The sequence below is a fragment of the Diabrotica undecimpunctata genome, chromosome 1 (genome assembly GCF_040954645.1).
Source record: "Diabrotica undecimpunctata isolate CICGRU chromosome 1, icDiaUnde3, whole genome shotgun sequence".
NCBI lineage: Eukaryota > Metazoa > Arthropoda > Insecta > Coleoptera > Chrysomelidae > Diabrotica > Diabrotica undecimpunctata.
This window is the reverse complement of record NC_092803.1, coordinates 71,212,329-71,236,374: the sequence shown is the minus strand read 5'-3', so window position 1 is coordinate 71,236,374 and position 24,046 is coordinate 71,212,329. Positions and strand designations below refer to the sequence as shown.

At 31.8% G+C, this 24,046-nt stretch overlaps 2 protein-coding genes across 2 annotated transcripts; both read left to right on the top strand.

The window, feature by feature from the left end:
• The first annotated feature begins 1,211 nt into the window (after positions 1-1,211).
• LOC140439168 (uncharacterized) lies at positions 1,212-17,825 on the top strand. The gene is made up of 2 exons (XM_072528908.1): positions 1,212-1,337; positions 17,446-17,825. The coding sequence occupies exons 1-2, from the start codon at positions 1,293-1,295 to the stop codon at positions 17,773-17,775; spliced, it is 375 nt and encodes a 124-aa protein (XP_072385009.1). The 5' UTR covers positions 1,212-1,292; the 3' UTR covers positions 17,776-17,825.
• Positions 17,826-20,872: 3,047 nt separating this feature from the next.
• On the top strand, positions 20,873-24,046 carry LOC140439162 (pheromone-binding protein-like). The gene is made up of 2 exons (XM_072528895.1): positions 20,873-20,943; positions 23,612-24,046. Exons 1-2 carry the CDS (start codon positions 20,902-20,904, stop codon positions 23,915-23,917), a joined length of 348 nt encoding a protein of 115 aa, XP_072384996.1. The 5' UTR covers positions 20,873-20,901; the 3' UTR covers positions 23,918-24,046.

Genomic DNA, 24,046 nt, shown 5'->3' with positions numbered 1-24,046 from the left:
TAGAAGTATAATTTCAAAATTGACAGTTCTCGGTCATACAGTGATTTATTGAGATTATTATTTTGAAATACAAAAGACTAAAATAATTATGAACATTTAATAAATAATACGAAACATATCACATAAATAATAATATTAATAAATATTATATATATATATATATATATATATATATATATATATATATAAATATATATATATATATTATATATATATATATATATATATATATATATATATATATATATATATATATATAATATTAAATATATATACAAAAGGAACATTTTTATTCTCGAGAGAGAAAATATATCTTGTGTCTCTCTCTTAGTCATTATCTTACATATGTAATGATTTCACGGATGAAAAAGTGATATTTTTACAAAAAGAAAAAAAATAATCTTATGTTTTTCTTGTTATTACTGGTATTAAACCAATTAATTAGTTAAATCTAAAATTAGCTTCAAAGTTAGTACTTAAATTTAAAAAAATACAGTGTCGTGTATAGAAAAAAAAATATCTTTCACATCATGTGCCAGTCGACTACTTCGTCTCCCTCCTAATACAAATTTATGTGTTTTTTTAATTTTTTAAGAAACTCTTGGTTTCTGAGGGAGTCAAATTTTCGTTGGAACACACTGTATCTCTTTTTGGTTATTAAAGTTTAATTCCATTTCGTTGTACTTGTTTTTGGGTTTCCATAGTTCAGCAAATCTTCTACTTTGAGCATAATTAATGAACGCACATAATTATACACGAATGAAATAACGAATCTATAGAATTCAGAAATTTTAATATTTGGGTCACATAGTTAAAAGACGAAACATGTATTACTTAGGTTATTCATATAACAGGTTATAAAAGGAAGGAAAGCTTCAGGAAGATGTAGAAGTGCGGCTAATAGAGGTGAAACATCTGTCATGATTTCCATCTATGATTAGAGGTGTAAATCTGAAGAAACTGGAAGGACTACATACCACAATTTTTACCTATATAAATTTAACTCAATAGTTATATTACATAAATAATATTGCTTCTGTACAATATGTAAATATTCTGTTCAATAATAAAGTAATTCTAAACAAAAATTAAAAATTATTTCTGCCTGTTTTGGTATGTACAATATCAAATTACGGTAATTTTTATGTTCCGGTGTTGATATTAAGTAATATCCAATTAATCCAGTTAAAAACTTTTTCTGATTTAAAAGTATTTATATGAAGGCCAGCTAACCAATTTCTATATAATATAAAGGTTAACCAACATTTTTTTTTGCTTTTTATGGTTCAGACATGAAGTGTTTTGTTATCTTAGTTATGATTTGTGCTAAAGCATGGGTAAGTAACAGAAATATCCAAAAATGCAATAATTTATTATTTTAATACCTTTTAATAAAAAATTAATTTGAATTGATTAACTCTTAAAGTAATCACTATTTAAATGGGAATAAGCCACAATGAAAGGTTAAAGTTCGTTTATTGACGTTTCAATTTCCACTTCGCAAATCCGAAGTGGAAATTGAAACGTCAAGAAAATACGCGGATTATACGACAAGAAAGATTATAGCGGTTTACGAGCAGTTGTCACTTTATTATAAGAGGCTGCTAAAAACAGCAGAAATGGGAAAACTAAGAAGAATTACAGGAAACACGCTAAGAGATAAAATAAGGAGTTATGAGATTAAAACAAAATGTAATGAACAGGGTATAAATGATGTATAAATGTACAGGATACTAAGCAGAAAAAAAATAATCACATAAGTAGAATGGCTGATACAAGAGTTTTTAAAATGCAAGGGACAAATAACCAAGTGGTAGAAGAAATTTTGGTAGCACTGGTACTACCACGCAAGTGATGATAATCTTACATAGAGGCAACGTACAAGTAAAATTACCCATATAAAGGAGGAAAAAGAAGAAGGGTACAATCTTATGAAGAAAACACAAATCTGCTTCAAATAATGTAGTAACGAGATATTAGGTATTAAAAGTATATCAACATGTGTGTATTAATTACTGTTGTCTAATGAAACTAATTGTGTAAACGCATATCCTCAAAAATTTATTTTGAACGCTCTCGATACTGTTGATTAACATGTTTACAATTTGTACTAAAAACTGATTACCATTTTTAAGAATAAATTTCAAATATCTTAATGATTTAGTTTAAGCTTTAATAATTAATTAATTATACTTGATAGTTAATTTATAATCAAAATTTATAACCAAATCTTTAATATTCTTACGTTTCTCTAAAGGTACATCGTTTGTATTATAACAATAATTACACTCCCTTAATTTATTTCCCTTGACCTACCAAAAGGAATTTTAAAACAGTTTTTTATATTTAAGTATATCCATTGTTTAAAACGGAATATGGTATAGCATATTTAGCTACCTCACACCAACTGACTAAACATTTAAAATCATTTTGCAACAAGGCGGCTGTTATTAACTACTCGAAATAATTTAAAGTTGTCAGCAAATATTAAAATATTACTACTTTTAATGACAGATAATATATCATTAACAAATATCATTAACAAATAAGAAATAAGTCCAATATGAAACCCCTGAGGATCTTCTAAGGTTACAGATACTCGCTGAGATAAACAATTTCCATATTTTACATACTGGGATTTAAGTAATATTAAACAACACTGTAACGAATAGAAAAATTAAATAATAGAATTATATAAAGATGACCAAAGAATCTACCATAAAATAACATTAAATCAAGATACAGCCCACCGATTCTAATATCAGAAGTTCACATGGCCATGGACCAAGCGAAATGAAGCAAGGCTTCTAGTCCTGACGAAATACCTACAGAACTGTTACAACTATTATATAATGAGAGTTTTTATCTCCTACTTCTTTAACAAGATATACAGCAGCGCAAAATTACCAGAGAACTAGTTAGAATTAATATTTAGAACTATTCTTAAGAAAAGGAATGCCGGACAGTGTAGCGAATATCGACTTATCAGTTTAATGAGTCACGCAAATTTTTTATGAAAATATTGCATTGTCGCATATACAGTGTTTTTCAGATAAAACTATCTACCTTAAATAACTTTTGACTTATAATTTTTAGGAAAAGGGCAAAAATACGTCCATTACTATTTGAAGGGGGAGACATTATGTCATATTTTCCCCAAATCGTCCCCTAGTTTTTTTCTTAAATTACTTTCACCTTTTTTTATTTGATATTCGGATTCTTCTCTTGGTATTGATTTAAAAAATGTATAACACATAAAGTTTAAAGTGATTAGTTTATGACAAAAATAAATATAAAATCAAGAAAACTGGATGGAAAAAAGAATATTTTTTAACAACTTTATTACAAACATTTATAACAAACATTTCTCCACCAAAAATATTTACAATAACTGTTAAATCCGATGACCTAGGTGGCCAATCCATCATTTTTGTCCTCTTCTACCTATCTAATGGGCGGAAAAAGTTTCGTTTAAAAGTTGTCGCACAGGTAGAGCAAAGTGTGGAGGAGCTTCACCACGTTGAAATACAACCAAATCTTCAGAAAAGGTATTATCATTTTCTACTATTTTCAACCACTTGCCTAAGTAACTCAAGAACCGATGCACCTTTTAAATTTCCAATGATAAAAAGGGGTCCGATAATGTGATCCCCTAAGATATCTCACCATAAGCTTAATCTTTGAGGATGCTGTGTAAAATTCACGCACAATATATGAATCACTCTCAGCTCTGTATCGAAAATTATGTCTGTTCTCCAATGCATTTAATGAAAATGAGCATTCATCGGAAAAGCAAATATTGCTTAACGCAATCCTCAAAAACAATTGTTTGGCACAACAATTTTATGGAAGTTTCGGAAGGATGTAGAAGGTGGAACACTTATTGCTCTGCTTATTGTTAACAGTGACTGTGATTGATCAGTCCTTAAAGGCTACTTTAATTGCATCATTATTTACGAATTTACGAAAAAACGTTATGTTTTTATTGTAAACTGGCCCTGTTGCTCTAAATTTCTGCATAAGTTTAATCACTCTGAATTTTTTGTCGATTGTGGAGTTTCATTAAAAATTCTAGCAGCATCTCTTGCACAATTATTATTTTTGTAGTTTTAACCTTCAATTTCGATTCTTCCTTGCGAAGTGTAAACCATAAAAAGTTGTTTATGTCATAAACTAATCACTTTAAGCCGAATGTATTGTACATTTTTAATATCAGTACAAAAATTAGAATCAAAATATAAAATAAAAAAGTGTGATTTTAATAAAAAAAAAATAAAAGGGGTGATACGGGGGTGAGGGGGTGCCTTTCTCAGCCACAATAAATATGACATAATGTCTATTCTTTAAATATTAATTTACATGTTTTTGCGCTTTTCCTGAAGTTCAAAAGTTTTTACTGAAAAGCACATACTTTGTACTGTACTATACTGGTAAAGAGCAGTTTGTGAAGAGACCGAATATATATATATATATATATATATATATATATATATATATATATATATATATAAATATATATATATATATATACATATATATAAATACGTTGGAATTATCGTATAAAGTGGTCTCTAATAAAAATCTTTCATTTTTCTAAGATACATAATATTTCGCTATTTATTTGATAGCTTCATCAGGAGTAAACTGTAAAACAATTTGAACATTACAAAAAAATGGCATACAAATGTATTTAAAAACACTCACAGAAATTAAAAGATTTCACAAATAAAAACTGACATTGAAGTATTTGAAATATTGAATGTCAAGATTAAATTGTCTTAAGCACGTTCGTTATAGCAATACGATAAAAAAATTAAAATTACTTCAAATGTATAAATAAAAATAACAATAAAAGAAACATTAGAAGAAATCCTACTTAAAAGTTTTAAGCCAACATACATACCCCAGTCCCAAAAAAGCAATCGTTTTCTCTTCAAAGGATGGATTACGCCTACAGGACTACCTCATACCACTAGGAGCACTTATACAGCCCAAAAACATCTTATTTCCTTCAAGGCTGTCCAATAATCGAGTATGCATGTATCTAGCGAGCAAAAAAATTGTGGATAACTTTATGCAGGTACATGATAGTGTAATACTATTCAATGATGACCAGTTCAAGCTAGAAAATATATTAATCCAGCGGGTAGGTTAGTTCTATCAAATGTATGCCCCTTAATTCCCCATGATATTCTTATTCACGAATTAGAAAACCTAGGTCTCAAGCTAATGTCATTAATGACCTTTCTTCGTATTAGCTCTACCTTACCGGAATTCAGTCATATTTACAGTTTTAGAAGACAAGTTTTTATCAAATCTGTTATAAATCCTTTACCAGAATCTTTTTTAATTAATTACGATAACAAATCCTATCGAATTTTCTTATTCCAAGATAATCAGTTATGCAAACTGCAAACAGCAAGGACATAATGCTAATAATTGTAAAGTAAAAATCCCACAAACTCTCAACAATCACCCACACCTCCAACTATTTCATCATCGTTAAACACTCCTTCACAAATAGACACCATAGAAAAAATGATACTTCCTTTACAAATACTACAAATCCTGAACATGTCGAACCAAAAGAATCCTCAGTTACCAACACCATTACACCTCCAAAAAATAACAGCGCTATATCACTAGATATTACTCAACAGACAAGCCGTAAACGTGACGTAGATGAAATTCTATCACCTTCACCAACATATACACCAGCTTTGTCAGAAAAAGACAAACAAACGGAAATTAATTTTAGGAAACCTACACAAAAACCCAACAAAAACTCAAGAACAGTTCTGATGCTGACCTAAAAACAATAATAAATGAACATTCACCACCATATATAATTAATCACGACCAATTTATAGATCTGTTAGAAAACGCACCAGGTTCTCCAAATATTATCACCACTATAACTAATTATACACATGATTTTACTAGATTACTAGCAATGATTAGTAACTTAGAAAAAAAATCACAAAACGCCTAAATGACGAACTCTCTTCTACCGAAGACGACACAGACCCAGAGTCTTAATAAAATTAAAACTTTTTTAGAACTAAAAAGTAAAAATAGCGTCGTTTAATTCAATTATTCAGTGGAATATAAACGGATACTATAGTAACTTACCGATGTTAAAAATTCTATAATCAGAGTATCTACCAGATATTATTTGTCTACCTAACAGGTGATTTTAATGCTTACAACAGTATTTAAGGTTCTACATATGATAGATGACAAAGGACTTTGATGAAGAATTCATAGATTAGTATAACTTATCACTGTTGAACGATGGTCGCCCTACAAGATTCAATATACAAACATGCGAATCAACGCCCTTGGACTTAACGATAACGGATAATAACTTCTCTGCATTAATGACATGAGAAAGATTAGACTACACTTATAACAGCGATCATTGCCCAATAATAATCACTAATAACTTGTTCAAGCATAAAAATGGAAAGCACACCTCTAAGTGGAAAACGACGGAAGCAAATTGGACATTATTTGAAGATATCATACAAAAACATGTTACAAACTGTAAAATATCCAACAATATTGACACAGACATTGAAACCTTCTTTAGCATCATCTTAGATGTAGCGGAGGTAACCATTAAAAAAACTGCACTTGTTACAAAACATAAACCAGTTCCTTGGTGGAACGAACAATGAACAAGGCATCTATCGAAGCTTCCAAAACAGCCTTTAACAAATACAAAAGACATAAAACACTTAACAATAAAATAGAATTTTAAAAACTTAAAGCTAAAGCTCAGTTAACAATAAAAACTTCAAAAAAAACTTCGTGGGCTCAATTTGTGTCCAGTATAAACAGTAGGACCCCTATGTCTGAAATGTGAAAGAATGTTAAAAAAATATCTGGAATACCAGCTTATAACAAAATCACTCAACTAAAGAGAGATAATAGAATAATCACAGATGACCTAGAAATAGGAGAAGAATTTGCTAATACGTATAAAAATAGATCTAATACAAGCAATTATAATAATAATTTTATCAACTTTAAACAGAACGAAGAATGCAATGTAATTATACTATTTGAAGATGACACATATGCTTTAAACTCCAAATTTAATATAAATGAATACAAAGATGCATTAAACTCATTTAAAGTTAAAGACTAGTGAGGGTCCAGATAATATCCTAATGGTTTTTCTTAAGCATTTACCTGGGAATGCACACAATCATCTTCTTAACATATTTAATATTATTTGGACAGAACAGAAATTTCCAACAGCGTGGAGATATTCTATTATAATACCAATATTAAAACCAAAATGTCCCAAAAGAGATCCTGAGTCTTATAGACCAACTGCACTAACAGTACTGCATGGAAACTGTTAGAAAAAATGGTCAACCGTCGTCTCCTCTGGACACTTGAAGATAGAAATATTATTATTTCAAAACAAAGTGGTTTCCGACACAATAGATCAACTCTAAACAATATTATAGACCTAGAAAGCAGTGTACATAAAGCCTTCTTCCGTATTGGAATATTGATACATTGAAATCAGTACTTAAAAAGCTCGACACTATTCACAACACAACGCAAATGAATTGTCGTTAAATGATAGAAGAGCTTACCTTAGTCTAACATATGCAACAAAAATTAGGGATAATGTAATTTTCCAATTTGCCAAACTTCAATGCAAATCACCGTTCTGTTAGACCTTTCTATAAAAGAATAAAAGACCGCTTGCATCTGTTTGATATTGTCATACCTGAATGTCTTCCATACACATATGACCATACTCCATCTTGGATTCAAAACATACCATCATATAACTTTAAACTTACGTCATTTCCCATTTAAAAAAAATACTTAGTCGTTACAAAAATCATACCCAGATATACAGTAATGGCTCAAAATCATCTGCAGGTGTGGAAGCGTCTGTAGTAACTCCAGAAAAGGTCCTTAAATTCAAACTATCTAATGTTAGTACTATGTATACAGCTGAACTGTATGCTCTTTATCGCGCCATAGAACTAATCAATCTGACAACAAACTGAAAATATATTATCTTAACAGACTCACTTAGTGCCATACAGAGCATCCGACAACTGTATCCAAAAAACCCGCTTTTAAAAAAAAAATTAAAACGGTCCTTCTTCAGGCTTATATCAATCATAATGAGATAAATTTCATCTGGATCCCATCCCATATAGGAATAAAAGGCAACGAAACTGCTGACCATAGTGCGAAAGACGCGATAGTGAGTGACGTTTCCGAAATCTTAAACACATCGGTATCAACGGATATAAAAGCTTATATAAAAAAATCAATCATAGGTGCGTGGAAAAATAAATGGAATGTGTCGAACTCAAAATTAAAACAAGTGAAACCCAGATTATAGACATGAAATGTGTTACCTACATCACGAAGCCAAGAAATAATAGTAACGCGCCTCAGACTCGGACATACTAGGTTAAAAAAAAACTGTGGAATATTGTTAAAAATTTGACAGGTAAAGAAACCGAAAAAAATATTAAAGAAATAGTTACGCAAGAAGGAACTACTGTAACAGATGGTGAAACTATCTCCAATTCGTTTGCTCGTTATTTTACAGAAATTGGAGAAACTTATGCCAAGAATATAACACCACAATACAACAGCGTGATGCATTCTATGTATTTAAGACCGGTCTCTGAAAGTGAAATTGAGGGAATTATTAAAACACTTAAGAAGAAAAAAATTACCCGGTATTGACAACATTAGAGCAGAAACAATAAAAATTATAGATAAACAAATCATCAAACCGTTGGTGGAACTAATAAATTTATTATTTAAATCTGGTCAATGTCCAGACAAATTTAAGGAAACAGTTGTAATTCCTATATACAAGAAAGGAGATAAACTAAGTTTGTCAAACTACAGACCAATCTCACTATTCACCACTTTAACAAAAATCTTTGAAAAATGTCTTAAAATCATATTAACATCTTTCTTTGATAAACACAGCATATTATCGTCTTCACAGTTTGGATTCCGTGAAGGTTTATCGACAAATGATGCAATAATAAAAATCACCAATGAAATATACAATCGAATCGACAATAGCCAACCTACTGCTTGTGTGTTTCTAGACCTGGCAAAAGCATTTGATACTGTAAGCCATCCAAAACTACTAGAAGCACTAGAAAATAATGGAATACGAGGCACTGCTCATAATTTACTGAAGTCTTACTTGGACAACAGACAACAAGTTGTTAGGATAAATAATATATACAGCAAAAAACTTCACAGTATTAGGACCACTACTATTCAATATCCATGTCAAAGATCTATATAATCTCAATACTGAGGGGAAGATAGTAAGTTTTGCCGATCATACCGCAATTTTATATAGCGCAGACAATTGGGAACATTTAAAGAATAAAATTAAGCTAGATATGCTCAAACTAATAAAATGGTTTAGTTATAAGGGTTTAACCATGAATTATGAAAAAACGTTTTTTGTTCCGTTTTGCTGTTACAAAGTAACACTACCTTCTTATACTTCTATAATAATTAGCAACACGAAGGAAAACGTGATTATAAAATCAAGTAACACTATAAAATATCTTGGAATAAAAATCGACTCTCATTTAAGATGGGATGTCCAGATAGATGAAATAACAAAGTGTTTAAGAGCTTTAGTTCCAAACTTTAAATTTCTCAAATCTAAAATAGATTTCAAATTTAAAAATATTATATTATGCACTAGTTGAGTCTAGAAGTAGATATGGAATTCTTGGGTGGGGCGGTGTACAAAAGACTTAATTAAAGAAAGTCGACATATTACAAAAAAAAAATATTGAAAATAATAATTAATAAAAAAATTACATACTCCTCTCATTTATTATTCTGTGATACTAACGTAATGGATACGAGGCAACTTTATATGTATTCCCTGCTACTGTACACCTACAATCATAAGCATATTCTGCGTACCTTACCCCCTCACTACGAGACACACTAAAACCAATCAACGTGTTCAATTGGGAAATATCAAAAAATCAATAGGACAGAGATCTGCTATGTATCTTGCTCCAAAAATATTTAATCACTTTCCCAACATGTATAAAATATATATTAATACTCTTAATTCAATAAATATGGTAAAATCTATATTTAAAAAGTATGTGTTAAGTCTAGATCGTATGTTTGTGCGTACACTTTTCAATCTGACTAATATCTGAGAATATTTGCAATAGAATGATTTTTTATATTGTTTCGTATAAATATAAAAAAATTAAATACATGTAATATACATACTACACAATGTTTGTAGATTATTATACAAATAAATAAATATAATTAAATGTCGTCACACACTATTCTCGTGTTCGACAAATAGGTTTTAACGGGTAATGAGTAAATGTTTTTTTGATTTTTAAGTGACAAATGTAAATTTAATATGTATGTAAAAAAAACTACTAATTATACTTTTTTTTTGTATATTGAAATCAATAAACATCCAGATTTAGCCATACGGCTCACACTCCCTCTAAGGGGAAAATTCACTCATCCCAGATACCTACAATATCAAAAGGATTGAGCTCTGGTGGGACTCTTTCCGTGTTATCGAGCCCTAGGTGACTTAGTTTGCTGGAATATCTCCCAAAAATTTTCGTACACATTTGGACGTCGCGAGGAGTACAGCTTTCTGCATGGCCTTATAAAGATGTTCATTTAGACCCAGCTGTTTGATGTTCGCTAGGAGATTTTTGGGAATAACACCAGTAGTAGATAGAATAATAGGTACTGTCTGGACACTTTCCATTCTCCATTGTCTCCTGATTTTTACTTCTAAATCTCTATACTTGGCGATCTTTTCGTTGAATTTAACACGCAAATTATTGGTGTTAGGTATCGCCACATCAATAAGTGTTGTTTGCCTGGTAAATTTATTAACTAGTATGAGATCCGGTCTATTATGTGCCACTGGTTGGTCTGTGAGCACAGTGCGGTCCCAGTATAGCTTGTAGTTGTCATTTTTAAGCATTCTGTCAGCTAGTTTTTGGTGGATAATCTTTCCTACTGAGTCATGGCGTTCTTTATAGTTATATCAGTTCCGACAAACGCCTGGCAGCCCCCGGTAAGATGTTGGATGGTTTCTTGGGCTTGGTATCCATATCGGCATTTGTCATTTTGGACTTGAGGATCTTTAACAATATATTTCAGGTAATTTTTAGTTGGAATAACCTAAACCTGAATGGCAAGTAGAAAGCCCTCAGTCTCGGGAAACATCTTTCCTGATGTCAACCAATAGTTCGACGCTGTATTGTCGACATATTCTTGGCTGATCTCATTGAGATGTCACCCATGCAGAGGTTTACTCATCCAGGTGCGCATTTTTTCTTGCTTAGTCAGATGGTTTATGCGCATTTCTTGTTCCCTCAGTTTTAGTGGCGTTGTATCATCTACTGAGCAAATTGCTCGATGTAAGGTAGATGTCTCAGCCTGCACCTGAAAATAAGTTCTTAAATTAGCAACCTGTTTATCCAATTGCTCACCTATGTCCATAAGTCCTCTTCCCCCTTGATATCGCGGTAATGTTGTTCTCTCTACTGCACTGCATGGATGGTGTTTTTGCGCCTTTGTGAGAAGTGTTCTTACTTTCTGCTGAAGACTCTCTATATCCGTTTTTGACCACTTTATAATACCAAATGAGTAGCTCAGCGCGGAATAGGCGTATGTATTTAATGCCTTAAACAAATTTTTACTATTAAGATATGACCGATTTAGTTGTCTTACTCTTCGTACAAACTCGGAAGTTAGTTCGGTTTTCATTAGCTTATGGTCAATTTTTCACGCTTGCTGTACTCCGAGATATTTGTACATATCATTTTTACCCATTGCCTCGATGTTTTGGCCATCTTGCATATCGAAACCTCCGGGATGAACCTTTCCTCTCACTATATTTAGTATACGGCACTTGTCTAGTCCAATGTGCATACTAATATCATTTGAGAAAGTTTCCACAGTTTTTAGCATCTGATCTAGGTGGTTTCGAGTGGAAGCCATTAATTTCAAATCATCCATATACAATAGATGATTAAGCTCCGCCACAACAGTGTTGTTATTTTTGATGCCAAATCCTGCGTCACTGGAGTTCAGCAGCTAAGATAGTGGGTTCATTGCTAGGCAGAACCAAAGTGAACTTAACGAGTCTCCCTGGAAAAGGCTTCGGTTAATAGGGATATCTTCAGTTTCGATATTGGTTTCATCAGGTATTTGAAGGTGAATTTTAGTCTTCCACTCTGCCATTGTATGCTTCAAAAAGGTCACGAGATTATCATCGACTTTATATATTTTCAATATATCTATAAGCCATTCATGCGGTACTGAATCAAAAGCCTTCTTGTAGTCAACAATAAACATTATTATTATTATTATTATCCAGATTTAGCCATACGGCTCACACTCCCTATAAGGGGAACATTCACTCATCCCAGATACCTACGGTATGAAAAGGATTGAGCTCTGGTGAGACTCTTTCCATGTTAGCGAGTCCTAGGTGACTTGGTACGTCGGTTTATCTCCCAAAAATTTTCGCACACATCTGGACGTCGAAAGTAGCACAGCTTTCTGCATGATCTTATATACATGTTCATTTAGACCCAGCTATTTTATGTTTTCTAGGAGGTTCTTCGGGATGACTCCAGTGGTATAAAGAATAATAGATATCGTCTGGGTACTTTCCATTCTCCATTGTCTCCTTATTTGTATTTCCAGATTTCTGTACTTGGCGATAATTTCGTTATACTTAACACGCAGATTATTGTTGTTAGGTATCGCCACATCGATTAGTGTTTTTTGTCTTGTTAGTTTATTAACTAGCACGAGATCTGGTCTATTATGTGCTACAGTTTGGTCTGTGAGCACAGTGCGATCCCAATATAGCTTGTAGTTGTCATTCTCAAGCATACTTTCAGGAACGTATTGATAATGTGGGAGATGGTTTGTTTGTAGAAGTCCCAGTTTAAAAGCTATCTCTTGATGGAGGATCTTCCCTACTGAGTCATGCCGTTCCTTATATTCAGTTGCAGCAAATGTCTAGCAGATCCCGGTAAGATGTTGGATAGTTTCTTGGGCTTGACATCCATATCGGCATTTGTCGTTTTGGACCTGAGGGTGTTTGACGATATATTTCAGGTAATTTTTGGTTGGTATAACCTGATCCTGAATGGCGAGTAATGAACCTTCTGTTTCAGGGAACATCTTTCCTGATGTCAGCCAATAGTTCGACGCTATATTGTCGACATAGTCTTGACTGACTTCATTCGGATGTCGCCCGTGCAGAGGTTTACCCATCCAGATGCGCATTTTTTCGTTCTTAGTAAGATGGTATATGCGCATTTCTTGTTCCCTCAGTTTGATCGGTGTTGTGTCATCTACTGCACAAATCGCGCGATGAAGAGTAGATGTCTCCGCCTGCACCTGAAAATGAGTTCGTAAATTGCAGGAAACCCTTGCCTTTGTCAAGATTCTAAAATGTACAAGATAAGGAACAAACAGTTATTGTAAAATATGTATATATATATATATATTGTTATGGATCAGTTTATCGATCAGAAATAGAATAAAGAGTTTTTTTATTATTTTAATATACCGCGGGCATATAAGTTAAAATACAACCCTGTACTTATTTGTAATAGTTAGAATAAGAGAAAACATTGTTCCGTGACGGGAACCTGACGAGTTTTTCCGTGAAAGACTGAGTGAATAGTGAAAGGACAATAGAACCCGTATAATTATAGATTTAGGAATAAACTTGTAATTGTATTTTGCGGTGGGCATTTTTCGAAAGTAAATAAGAATTAGATTTAGATATGAGATAACAAGATTTTGGAAACTTATTTCTGTTGAAAAAGGCAAAATTGTTGTGGGAATGAGAGAGTTGAGAAGGTTGTCTGGGAGAGATTGAAAGAATTAATATGTTACCGGCAGACCAGAAGAGAAGACGTGTTTTCGTGTAGTCAATCTGAGTACCAGTGTTTTCGTTTGTTAGTGAAAAAGGTGGAAGCTGAGAGCAGATCAAAATCGAGAAGATTAATACCTCTTTTGAGTCTGCATAGTCCTCGAGATATAATTGAGAATGAAAGGAGAATTTGTGAATAAAGAGTACCGGTCAAAAGAGGCTTGGGCTTGTGTTTTCGGAGGAGTAGTTTGCTGGTATGCAGTTTGGATCGATGCTGAGAACGGGAAAGATTTGATGGTAGCCGGACATAATCAATCAAGGAAGGAACTGTGGTTTGATCGAGAGGAGACATCATTGGTGTAAAAAAAAATAAAGGTCAGTCAAATAATTTGAATGAAAGAAAATTTTAAGATATTCTAAAGATAAAATCAAATATAAGCATATGAACTAAGATTCCAAGTTTCAAAGAGTTATTTTTTTTTTTGAATAAATTATATTTTTATGTGGTCATTTTTTTTAGTAGATATTATTATAAAACAGATCAATAGATAGTTTGTAATTAAAATTAAATTTAGAGTATAGGAGTTTTGTTGGGAAAGATAATTGCCCACAAAAGTTATTTATTAATATTCATCGTATTGCTTATTGAAAATAAATAATAATTTGTGTGCATATTTATGTTGTTTTAATGTTAGTTCCGTTTCCTGTTCTATCCCGATTATGAGCAACTAGGAGATACTGAACCCACTAGAAGAGATATATAAAGTAAACTGATTAAAGTAAAATTAAAAAGGCACCCTGAGAATTTTTAATAGTAATTTATTTGTATGACTCTGCATAAATTAGTGAATTAATTAATTAAATAATTGGATTAATTAAATTAGTGTTAATTAATAATAAAACATCATAAAGCAGATCACAACAATGTATATATATATATATATATATATATATATATATATATATATATATATATATATATACTAACAACACAGTTTATTAGGGTTGCAGTCAGAAAATTGTCCGGGATGTTAATGAAACACTCTTATGACTTTTTGTCTAGCTTTCGGAATGGTTTTATTCCTTTTTCAAGACACTGTAATAAGAAAAAGTGTAAATATTTATAAAATATCACAAATCTTCAGTGCAAATTACTAGTCGTTGAGATTATTTATAAAAGCATAGACACTCCATAGACACGCATAAACTTAAGAACAGTCCGGTGTGCACCCTCCAACAAAAAGGCAAACAAGCTGGTGTCAGATTTACCTTCTTCCAAATCCATAACAACAGAAGTTGCAAAATCCTTAAAAATTTACAATGCAGTTGCACCCAGGTTTTATACACTGCCTAAAGTTCACAAACCCACTATTTCAATGAGACCTATTGTCTCTTCCATTGATGCTCCTAATAGTAAACTTGCTAAACACCTCACAGATATCCTCACAATTGCCTATAACGAATCCAATGAATTCTATATTAGAGATTCTTTCACTTTTAGTAATTTCATTAACAATGTTAAAGTTCCGAATAATTATATACTGATTAGTCTAGATGTTGTGTCACTGTTTACAAACTTACCACTAGATGCTATTCTTAACAGCATCAAAAATAACTGGAACAGCATCTCTCCGCCTACCAAGATCAGCTTAGATGATTTCATAAGAGTTTTAACATTTATATTTGACTCTAACATCTTTTTATTCAATGGCAATTTCTTTAAACAAATCTTTGGCACTCCAATGGGCAGCAAAATATCCCCCATACTATGTAACTTTGTTTTGGATGAACTTATAACAACGTGTAAAGAAAAGATACCTCTTCACATACCTTTTATTAAACGATATGTTGATGATTTGATTTTATCGGTCCCTGAAAACAAAGTAACTGATGTGTTAAACACCTTTAACTCCCAATGTGAACACCTAAAGTTTTCGGTTGAGAGAGAGGCTGATAATATGATTCCTTTTTTAGACATGCTAATCCATCGTGGCAATGATGGCATGCTAAGGACGGAGTGGTATCGTAAACCTTGTTTAAGTAACCGTTTTATAAACTTTCATCCTCAACATCCATCCAAGATGAAAACAAGTTTGGTTTTGGCCCTGAAAACTAGGGTTATCAACTTGTCACACATCGAGTTCAGAGACAAGGGACTAAAAAAGCTGCGATCTATATTACAAGAGAACTCCTATCCTATAGGGCTGTTAAATAAACTCATTTTCGGTTCTCCTTTTCCTTCGAATTTTTCTGACAACCAAAATTTTCATAACAATGAGGTCCGACAATTGACATTGACACAGAACACATCAGTGATACCATCTAAAATAACTTATGGTTGCCTACCCTACATTCCAGTTTTGACACCGAAGCTAATGAACATCTTCAAAAATGTTAGTGATTTAAAAATTACAACCAAAAATGTGAAAACGGTATCGAAGTTATACACAAAAACAAAAGATCCTTTCACAATACAGGAGTCATCGAATGTTGTTTATTCTATACCGTGTAATAATTGTAACAAAATATATATAGGAGAATCATCTCGTAATTTTCACAGTAGGGTGACCTCACATCGTAGCGATATAAAAACCAAAAAAATAAATGCATGTGCATTGACAAAACATGCATTAACTTTGAAACATGAATTTAATTTCGAGGATTCCTGTATTTTGGCAAAGGAAAAGAACCATTCAAAACGTGTTTTCTTGGAAATGTGTTCCATAAAATCGAGTACATCTTGCATCAATAAAAAGTCAGACATAGATAAACTGAGCAACATTTATTGTTACTTACTGGAAAAACATCCAAAATAAAATTAATATCTACCTGTACCCGTACCCACAAAAATTACAGTTATATGCATAACATGTTGCATACCATTAAGACAGGTTTAAAAATTAAAATCACCTAAGATGGGCCTCTAGTATTTCTTAAAAAGAAATATGATATTAAGTACACCTAATTACTTTTTAATCATAGGATTTTTTCTTTTTGTTCTCTATGTGCCAGAGTTAAAACACACCAGTAAAAGATGACAACAAAATTTTTACTATTTGTACCTAAATTTTAAAGAATTTTAAAATGTATTTTGTCCACTATTTTATATTTTATCTGTGTGTTATTAATGTTGAGTGTCCATGCTTTTATAAATAATCTCAACGACTAGTAATTTGCACTGAAGATTTGTGATATTTTATAAATATTTACACTTTTTCTTATTACAGTGTCTTGAAAAAGAATAAAACCATTCCGAAAGGTAGACAAAAAGTCATAAGAGTGTTTCATTAACATCCCGGCCAATTTTCTGACTGCAACCCTAATAAACTGTGTTGTTAGTTTATATTGACAGTCACGAATATCCAGTAATTCTTAACACTGATATTAATGAAGTGACAAATAAAAGTTGATATCTGATATCTCATGGTTTACTGTCATTAGTGTATAATTATTTTTATATGGGCGTATCATTGATGTTTTCGAAAAAGGTAAAGTATTATATTCTTTTTTAGGCTGGTGATACATTTACTGACCTACATCAAGCCGTGAAAGATTGTGGTGCTGGACCTGGTGGCCCAAACCAAGTCAAGCAGTCACTGGATCTACAAAGAGATGGAGCGACACTCTTCTGCGTATTGAAAAAAAGTGGAATGGTAAATGAGAATGGAGATATGATCGAAAATAATGTAAGAGATATATTTCAAAACGAGTATGCCACTGAAAAAGAAGTGGATGCAGTAATTGTGAAATGCGGGACTAAAAATGGAAAAACTTCCGAAGAAGCTGCTTTTAATTTGTTTATTTGTTTCCAGAGTCTTCCTTTGAGAACGAAAAAACCTTGATAAAATTATATTATGTTGGTTGTTTAAATAAAATTATATTTTGATGTTGAGATTTTACTATATCATTTTATTAAGAAATAAACCATTTATATTATTTTCTCATCCTTTATATCTACGTAAGGTTAAATTTCCTAATTGTGTATTATATTTCGCCCGATTTAGCCTTGTATTATACCAACATTATTATTTTTCCAAAAGTATTTCTTTTTCTACAACTGAGATAAGCGACTAGTGTGGCAAAACTTTTATTCTCCATTATCTGATACTTCTTATCATGCACAATTTTTTTTTATAACTTCCTTTGTTATAGTTTTCTCTTAAGAACTAATTGCAAGATGCAGTATTTTTCGCTTCCTAGTAAATATTCCAGGTTACTCGTTTTTCTTAATTAGATCACTAATGTTTATTCGTTGTCGAAATTCTTCATTTGACATTCTTGGTGTAAAAGATATTTTTAAGTCTCAACTATAAGGAACTGAGGAAGATATAAATTATATGAATCGAAAATTATTTGAGGAGTATGCCAAATGGGGGCTTACTGTAAACATAAGCAAAACAGAATATTTAAAAATTGGAGGAAATACCACAGATCTGAGGCTTGAAAACGCAGTCATAAAAGGCTGCAACCAGTATAAATATCTAGGAAGCATCATATCAGCAGATGGCAGAGTTAAGATAGATGTACAAAACCGAATAACCCAAGGGAAAAAATGGCATCCGAATACTGAATTCATTACTGTGGTCTAATAAAATAAAGAAACATACCAAACTTCGCGTATACAGAGCAATTGTAGAACCAATTACCACATATGGTGCCGAATGTTGGACGATGACAAAGAATTAACGAGATAAAGTAGACGTTGTGGAAATGGATTATCTTAGAAGGTCATGTCGAGTATCGAGAATGGAAAGAATCAGGAATGAGGAAATACGAAACCGTACAGGAATTAGAGATACTCTTTCAGATAGAATACAAGGAAGGCAATTACAATGGTATGGTCACGTGATGAAAATGGAGGAGGAGCGGTGGCCAAAGAAAGCCTTAATGTATGTTCCGCCAGAAAGAAGGAAAAGGGGAAGATTACCAAATTCCTGGAGAAGAGAAATTGCAAAAACAATGCAATCTAGAGGCTTAGAAGAGGGAGATTGGAGAAATAGGAAAAGATGGAGGCGAAATGCGGGAAGCGGCAATCGTCATAGGACCCCCGTTATATGATGATGATGATGACTATAAACCGATATGCAAAGGCTTTTCGTTCATTTAAGCAAAGTCTTTAGAGTGCATGTCCTGAATTTATAAACTAATATGAGCTATACAAAATTTTAGAAGTTTTAGTCGTAGCTGCAGATTGAGATGTAAATAGAAAAGAAGTTTGGCCATCTAGTGAATCTAACCTAAATTAAGAAATTTAGGATATTTTGGCAAGTATTTCAGATTTAGGTTCAAGTTGGCTTTTAAGACAACAGTATAGGAATTCTTGATTAGTGGTTATTGGTAACTTCAACACTACAAAAATAGGTATCTAACAAGTAGAAGACATAACAGCGGAAGTGGTTGATAAAAAAAAATGTGTACTGAAATTCTAGAACTATAGAACTATAACCCCCGTTCGATGCTATAAATCACCCTATATAATACTGCTGTCTTTGTTGTGTTTTATATTGTAAAAAGTCTTTACATTCCATCTTCACTTCCTCTCTCAACCATGAGATTTTTTTTTGATATGTCGGTGTTTGTTACTTTCCTTTCTCCATATATAGTGATTCTGTTGCTGCATTAATTATGTTATTTTTAAATTTTTTACGGCTTTGCTCGATGTTATCGTTTTCTAATATTTTATTCTCAGCAATCTTCTTTGATATTCTTTTTCTTTATAAGGATTTCGTGGATTACGTATTTAGTCCTTCGACTCTGATTTTTGTTTGTTTTTGTGCTGCATTCTTGAGCGTAAAGTATTTCAGGACGATTCTTATTGTACATAATACTAGGCTATGGTTGCCACATATATCTTCTGAGTTGGGGCATCTTACGTCGAATGTTTTAAATGGATGTATGTCTCTATTGGTTATATTATAACATAATCTATTAAAGATCTTTGTCTGCTAGTGTTATTAAATGTATATTTGTGTTTGTCTTTATGGTTCTTTATTCTAATTCGTTATTCGTGCAGAAGTTTATAATCAGTCCTTCGTTTTCGTTTCTAATACTCTCGTTATGTTTTTACTAAATTCCGGGCATAACTTGTTGCCTATTTTAGCGTTAAAATCTCTCAGTATATTCTTTTTCATTGATATCTTTGCTATTACAATCCTTTCTGATGCATATTAAGACATTAAGACTCTTTGATGTGTTTTTGGTATCTTTCGTGTATTAGTAAGGCTACACCTTCTTTGACGTTATTTGCTTTTGATACTCTCCTATAGATTAGTATATATTTACCTATGTTTACTTGTCAATATCTTTTCTTTTTTGTTTTTTGTAAAACACACACATCTATTAGTTTCTGTTTCAGCACTTTGATTATTTCTTGGTCTCTTGTGTTGAGCGATCTGGTGTTTGTTCCATATTTTCGATATTCTTCGTTTTTTCTTATTTCTTGCCGTATCTTGGTAGTCACAATCCGTTTCCGAGGCTACATATTGTTGCTTAGAGCAGTTTTTGTTTTTAAATTGGTAGGCTACTTTAACTTTACCAATCATCCTCCACATTTTATTCGTGTTCGAGATCGAGTTCGGGAATCCCAGAGCTAGTCGATCCACCTCGCAATTAACCTAGGCAGTGTTAATAATATAATATAATAAATAAATCTAAAGTAAGAATTAAATAATAATTAGATAGTGGTCAGACAAAATATTAATACTTAAAATATTTCTGTAATTTTATAAAAAAATGTTGTAAGAAGATCTTAATTATTGAAAAAAAAAACAAACATTAACAAAAGACCTTGACATACCAACTTTAAAACTATTTATATAATTTAGCAATTTTGTATAATGAAAATAGTGTTTTTTTTTCATTTTCCCCATAAACTCTAAAGGTCAAAAAACTAAACTGATATGGTATCATATTTAAAGGTATAAAAGCAGAAATCATTAAGTAATTAATACATTTTCACAATATCAAATATGAAATATTTAATTGCATTTATGTTTTTGGTCGCTGTTGCGGTGAGTACTTAGTATTGTGAAACTTAAAAATCTTACTAAACTTTTAACTAACAGTGCTCTTTGACATGCTCCTCCCAAATATTTTTCTTATTGTTCAATTTATCGGAATATTATTCACACTAACTAAATTATGTGCAATCTAAATTAAAGATTTATACACACACACGCATATATATATATATATATATATATATATATATATATATATATATATATATATATATATATATATATATATATATATATAATATCTCAGCATATTCTATTAATTATGGTGTAGGCTCCCTTACATATTCATTCTTCATATCTGCCCACGATTGTCTAAAATTCGCTTTTCTGTACCATGTTGTACCGGCTTGTTTCCTTATGACATAGTCCTATCTTAAATTTGGACGTCTTGTTGGTCTCTTGACGCCTCTTGGATACCACAGTATAATTCTAGTGGACCACCTATTGTCAGTCCTTCTCGCTAAATGTCCAGCCCACTGCCATTTTAAGGATTTAATTCTATGGATTACATCAGTAACCTTCGTTTTCTGTCTGATCCAGACTATTCTTTGTTGATATCTCTTTGTTATACCTAGCATGCATCGCTCCATTGACCTTTGACTAAGTTTGAGTTTAGATATTATCTCTTTCTCATGTCTCCAAATTTTGCAGCCGTATGTCATGATTGGTAGTATACACTGATCGACCGCTTTTTTCTTCAGATGGATTGGCATCTTCGATTTAAATATAACTGAATTTCTACCAAAAAAAGTCCAAGCTAGTTTTAATCTTCTGTTGATTTCTGGAAGTAAGGAGCCATATTTATGTATTAACTATCCCAGGTATACATACTCGTCTACTGTCTCAAGTGCAGTGCTGTTTATTAGCACATCTTGGACATCCACTAGCTCGTTGCACGTGGTTTTTGTTTTTGTCAAGTTTATTTTTAGGCCAAATTTATTGCTTGTTGTATTTAGGTCGCTTATAAGTTCTTGTTGTTCTGCAGGATTATTAGCAATCAGAACGAAGTCGTCTGTAAATCTTAGATAGGTGAGGTATTCTTCATCAATGGATATTCCTTTGTTCTGCTAGTTCATTTTTCTGAATATATTTTCTAGAGTTGCAGTGAAGAGCTTTGGTGATATTGCGTCCTCTTGTCAGACGGCTCTGGTAGTGGGACATTCTGGAGTGTTTTCATAAATTTTTACCTTACCTTTTGCTTGTCTGTATATACTTGCTAAAGTTTCTATATACGGTTTGTCAATGCCTCGATTGCTCAAAGCTTCTATTACTGCCTTGGGATATATAGAATTGAAATCCTTCTCGAAATCTATGAAGGTTAATGCTAGCGGTATTTCATATTCTTTAGCTCTACTCATTAGTTCTCGAAGTGTATAAATATGATCTATGGTACTGAATCCACTTCTGAAGCCAGCTTGTTCTCTTGGCTGTGCAGCATCTAATGCGTTTGTTAATCTGTTGTTGATGATCTTTGTGAATATCTTGTATACGATTGGTAGTAGACTTATGGGTCTGTCTTTTTTGATATATATATATATATATATATATATATATATATATATATATATACACTCCTCTCTCTCTATAACGATATGCAAGGGACCAGGAATTTTCATCGTTATAAGGAGAGATCTTTATACAGAGAGTGGCCTAATTCGGTACTGTAATATTAATAATACTGTACTAAATAAAATATTTTAAATTAAAAAAATTATCAAAACGAATATAAATGAATTAACATTGTATTCCACATAGATTTATTAACGAATAATATAAGCAATACAGTATAAAAAATGACTGTACAATTAAAACATGTGTACTGTACAATAAAAAAAATAATATGCTACTGTTAAATATATTTAGCCTACATTACCAAAAAATCTGTCATCTTGGTCTGTCTTCTTTTCCCTTTCCACAGAACTTTCTTCTTCTACACAAACTGCTTGCAGGATGTCCTAGTCAGAAAGTCCAGATGTTGTAGCTACATTTTCATCAACTTCTTTAAAATCTGTTAGCTCTTCTGGTCCGTAGGTGATAGTAAGTTCAAACTGTCTGGCCCAAACATCTAATGGCAGGTCATCTTCATCATCAGTCAATCCTTGATCCAGCCATCCTGTGTGTTTGAAGGAATGTTTTATTGTATTACTCGTCACGTCGTCCCAGGATTTACTAATCATTAGGATGGTGTCAAGAATGTTTAGTTTAAGATCTTCATTATTCTCAACCAATTCCATCAAAAGTCGTCTCTTGTTATGGCTTTTCAAAACTCTTGATGACACTTTGGTCTATAGGCTGAAGGACACTCATTGTGTTTTCTGGCAGAAAACAGAGTTCGATATTTTGAAGGTCGCGCAATACAGGATCATCAGTACAACAGTAAATATTATATTTTAAATCTGTAGATAGATAGACTTTTATCCTCTATTAGTTCAGTTTTTTTGTAGTAGTATCTCCCGAGGCAAAAATATGGACACAAAAAACAAATATTTTCGATTTTTTTTTTCAGATTTTTTTTTAATAAAAGTGAAGTGATTCCAGCAAAAAAATAGACTCCTATGGAAAATGTCCAATTCAAAACAGATCAGGCCTGGACTATTAGTAAAATATCAGTTTCTGTCTATAAACAAAACAATATTTCTTTAATAAATTTTAATTTTAGGCAGGTGATCGCCACGATGATATCAAAGCAGCCGCAAAAGACTGCTCTTTGAATAAGGATCTCTTTCAAAGTGAAGTAGACAAAGAAAAGTTAGGTGCAGCAATTTTATGTGTAAACAAGAAAATTGGTCTTATGAATGAGGACGGTAGCATTAATGAAAATGTCTTTAAGTCTGATACAAAACTATGGAATTTGGATGACGCTTTATCTCAAAAAATCTTCGATAACTGTAAAGACTTAAAAGGTGATAATCTTAAAATTAAGGCGTATAATCTGGCCAAGTGTATTAAAGAAACTAGAGGCTAAGAAATTTAATTCAATTACAGTAAATACAACCTAAAAAGATGTTTGTGATAATATAATTTTAAATCCTTTATTTATAATATAATATTTTTGTAATGTATTAAATTTGTGAAATAAACATTTGTGTCTTTA

Excerpts from the sequence above, each read along its gene's own strand:
- LOC140439168 (XM_072528908.1), top strand. The coding sequence starts at position 1,293 with ATGAAGTGTTTTGTTATCTTAGTTATGATTTGTGCTAAAGCATGG. Across the intron at positions 1,338-17,445 it reads TGATTTGTGCTAAAGCATGG|GCTGGTGATACATTTACTGA; the intron begins GTAAGTAACAGA and ends ATTCTTTTTTAG.
- LOC140439162 (XM_072528895.1), top strand. The coding sequence starts at position 20,902 with ATGAAATATTTAATTGCATTTATGTTTTTGGTCGCTGTTGCG. Across the intron at positions 20,944-23,611 it reads TGTTTTTGGTCGCTGTTGCG|GCAGGTGATCGCCACGATGA; the intron begins GTGAGTACTTAG and ends TTTTAATTTTAG.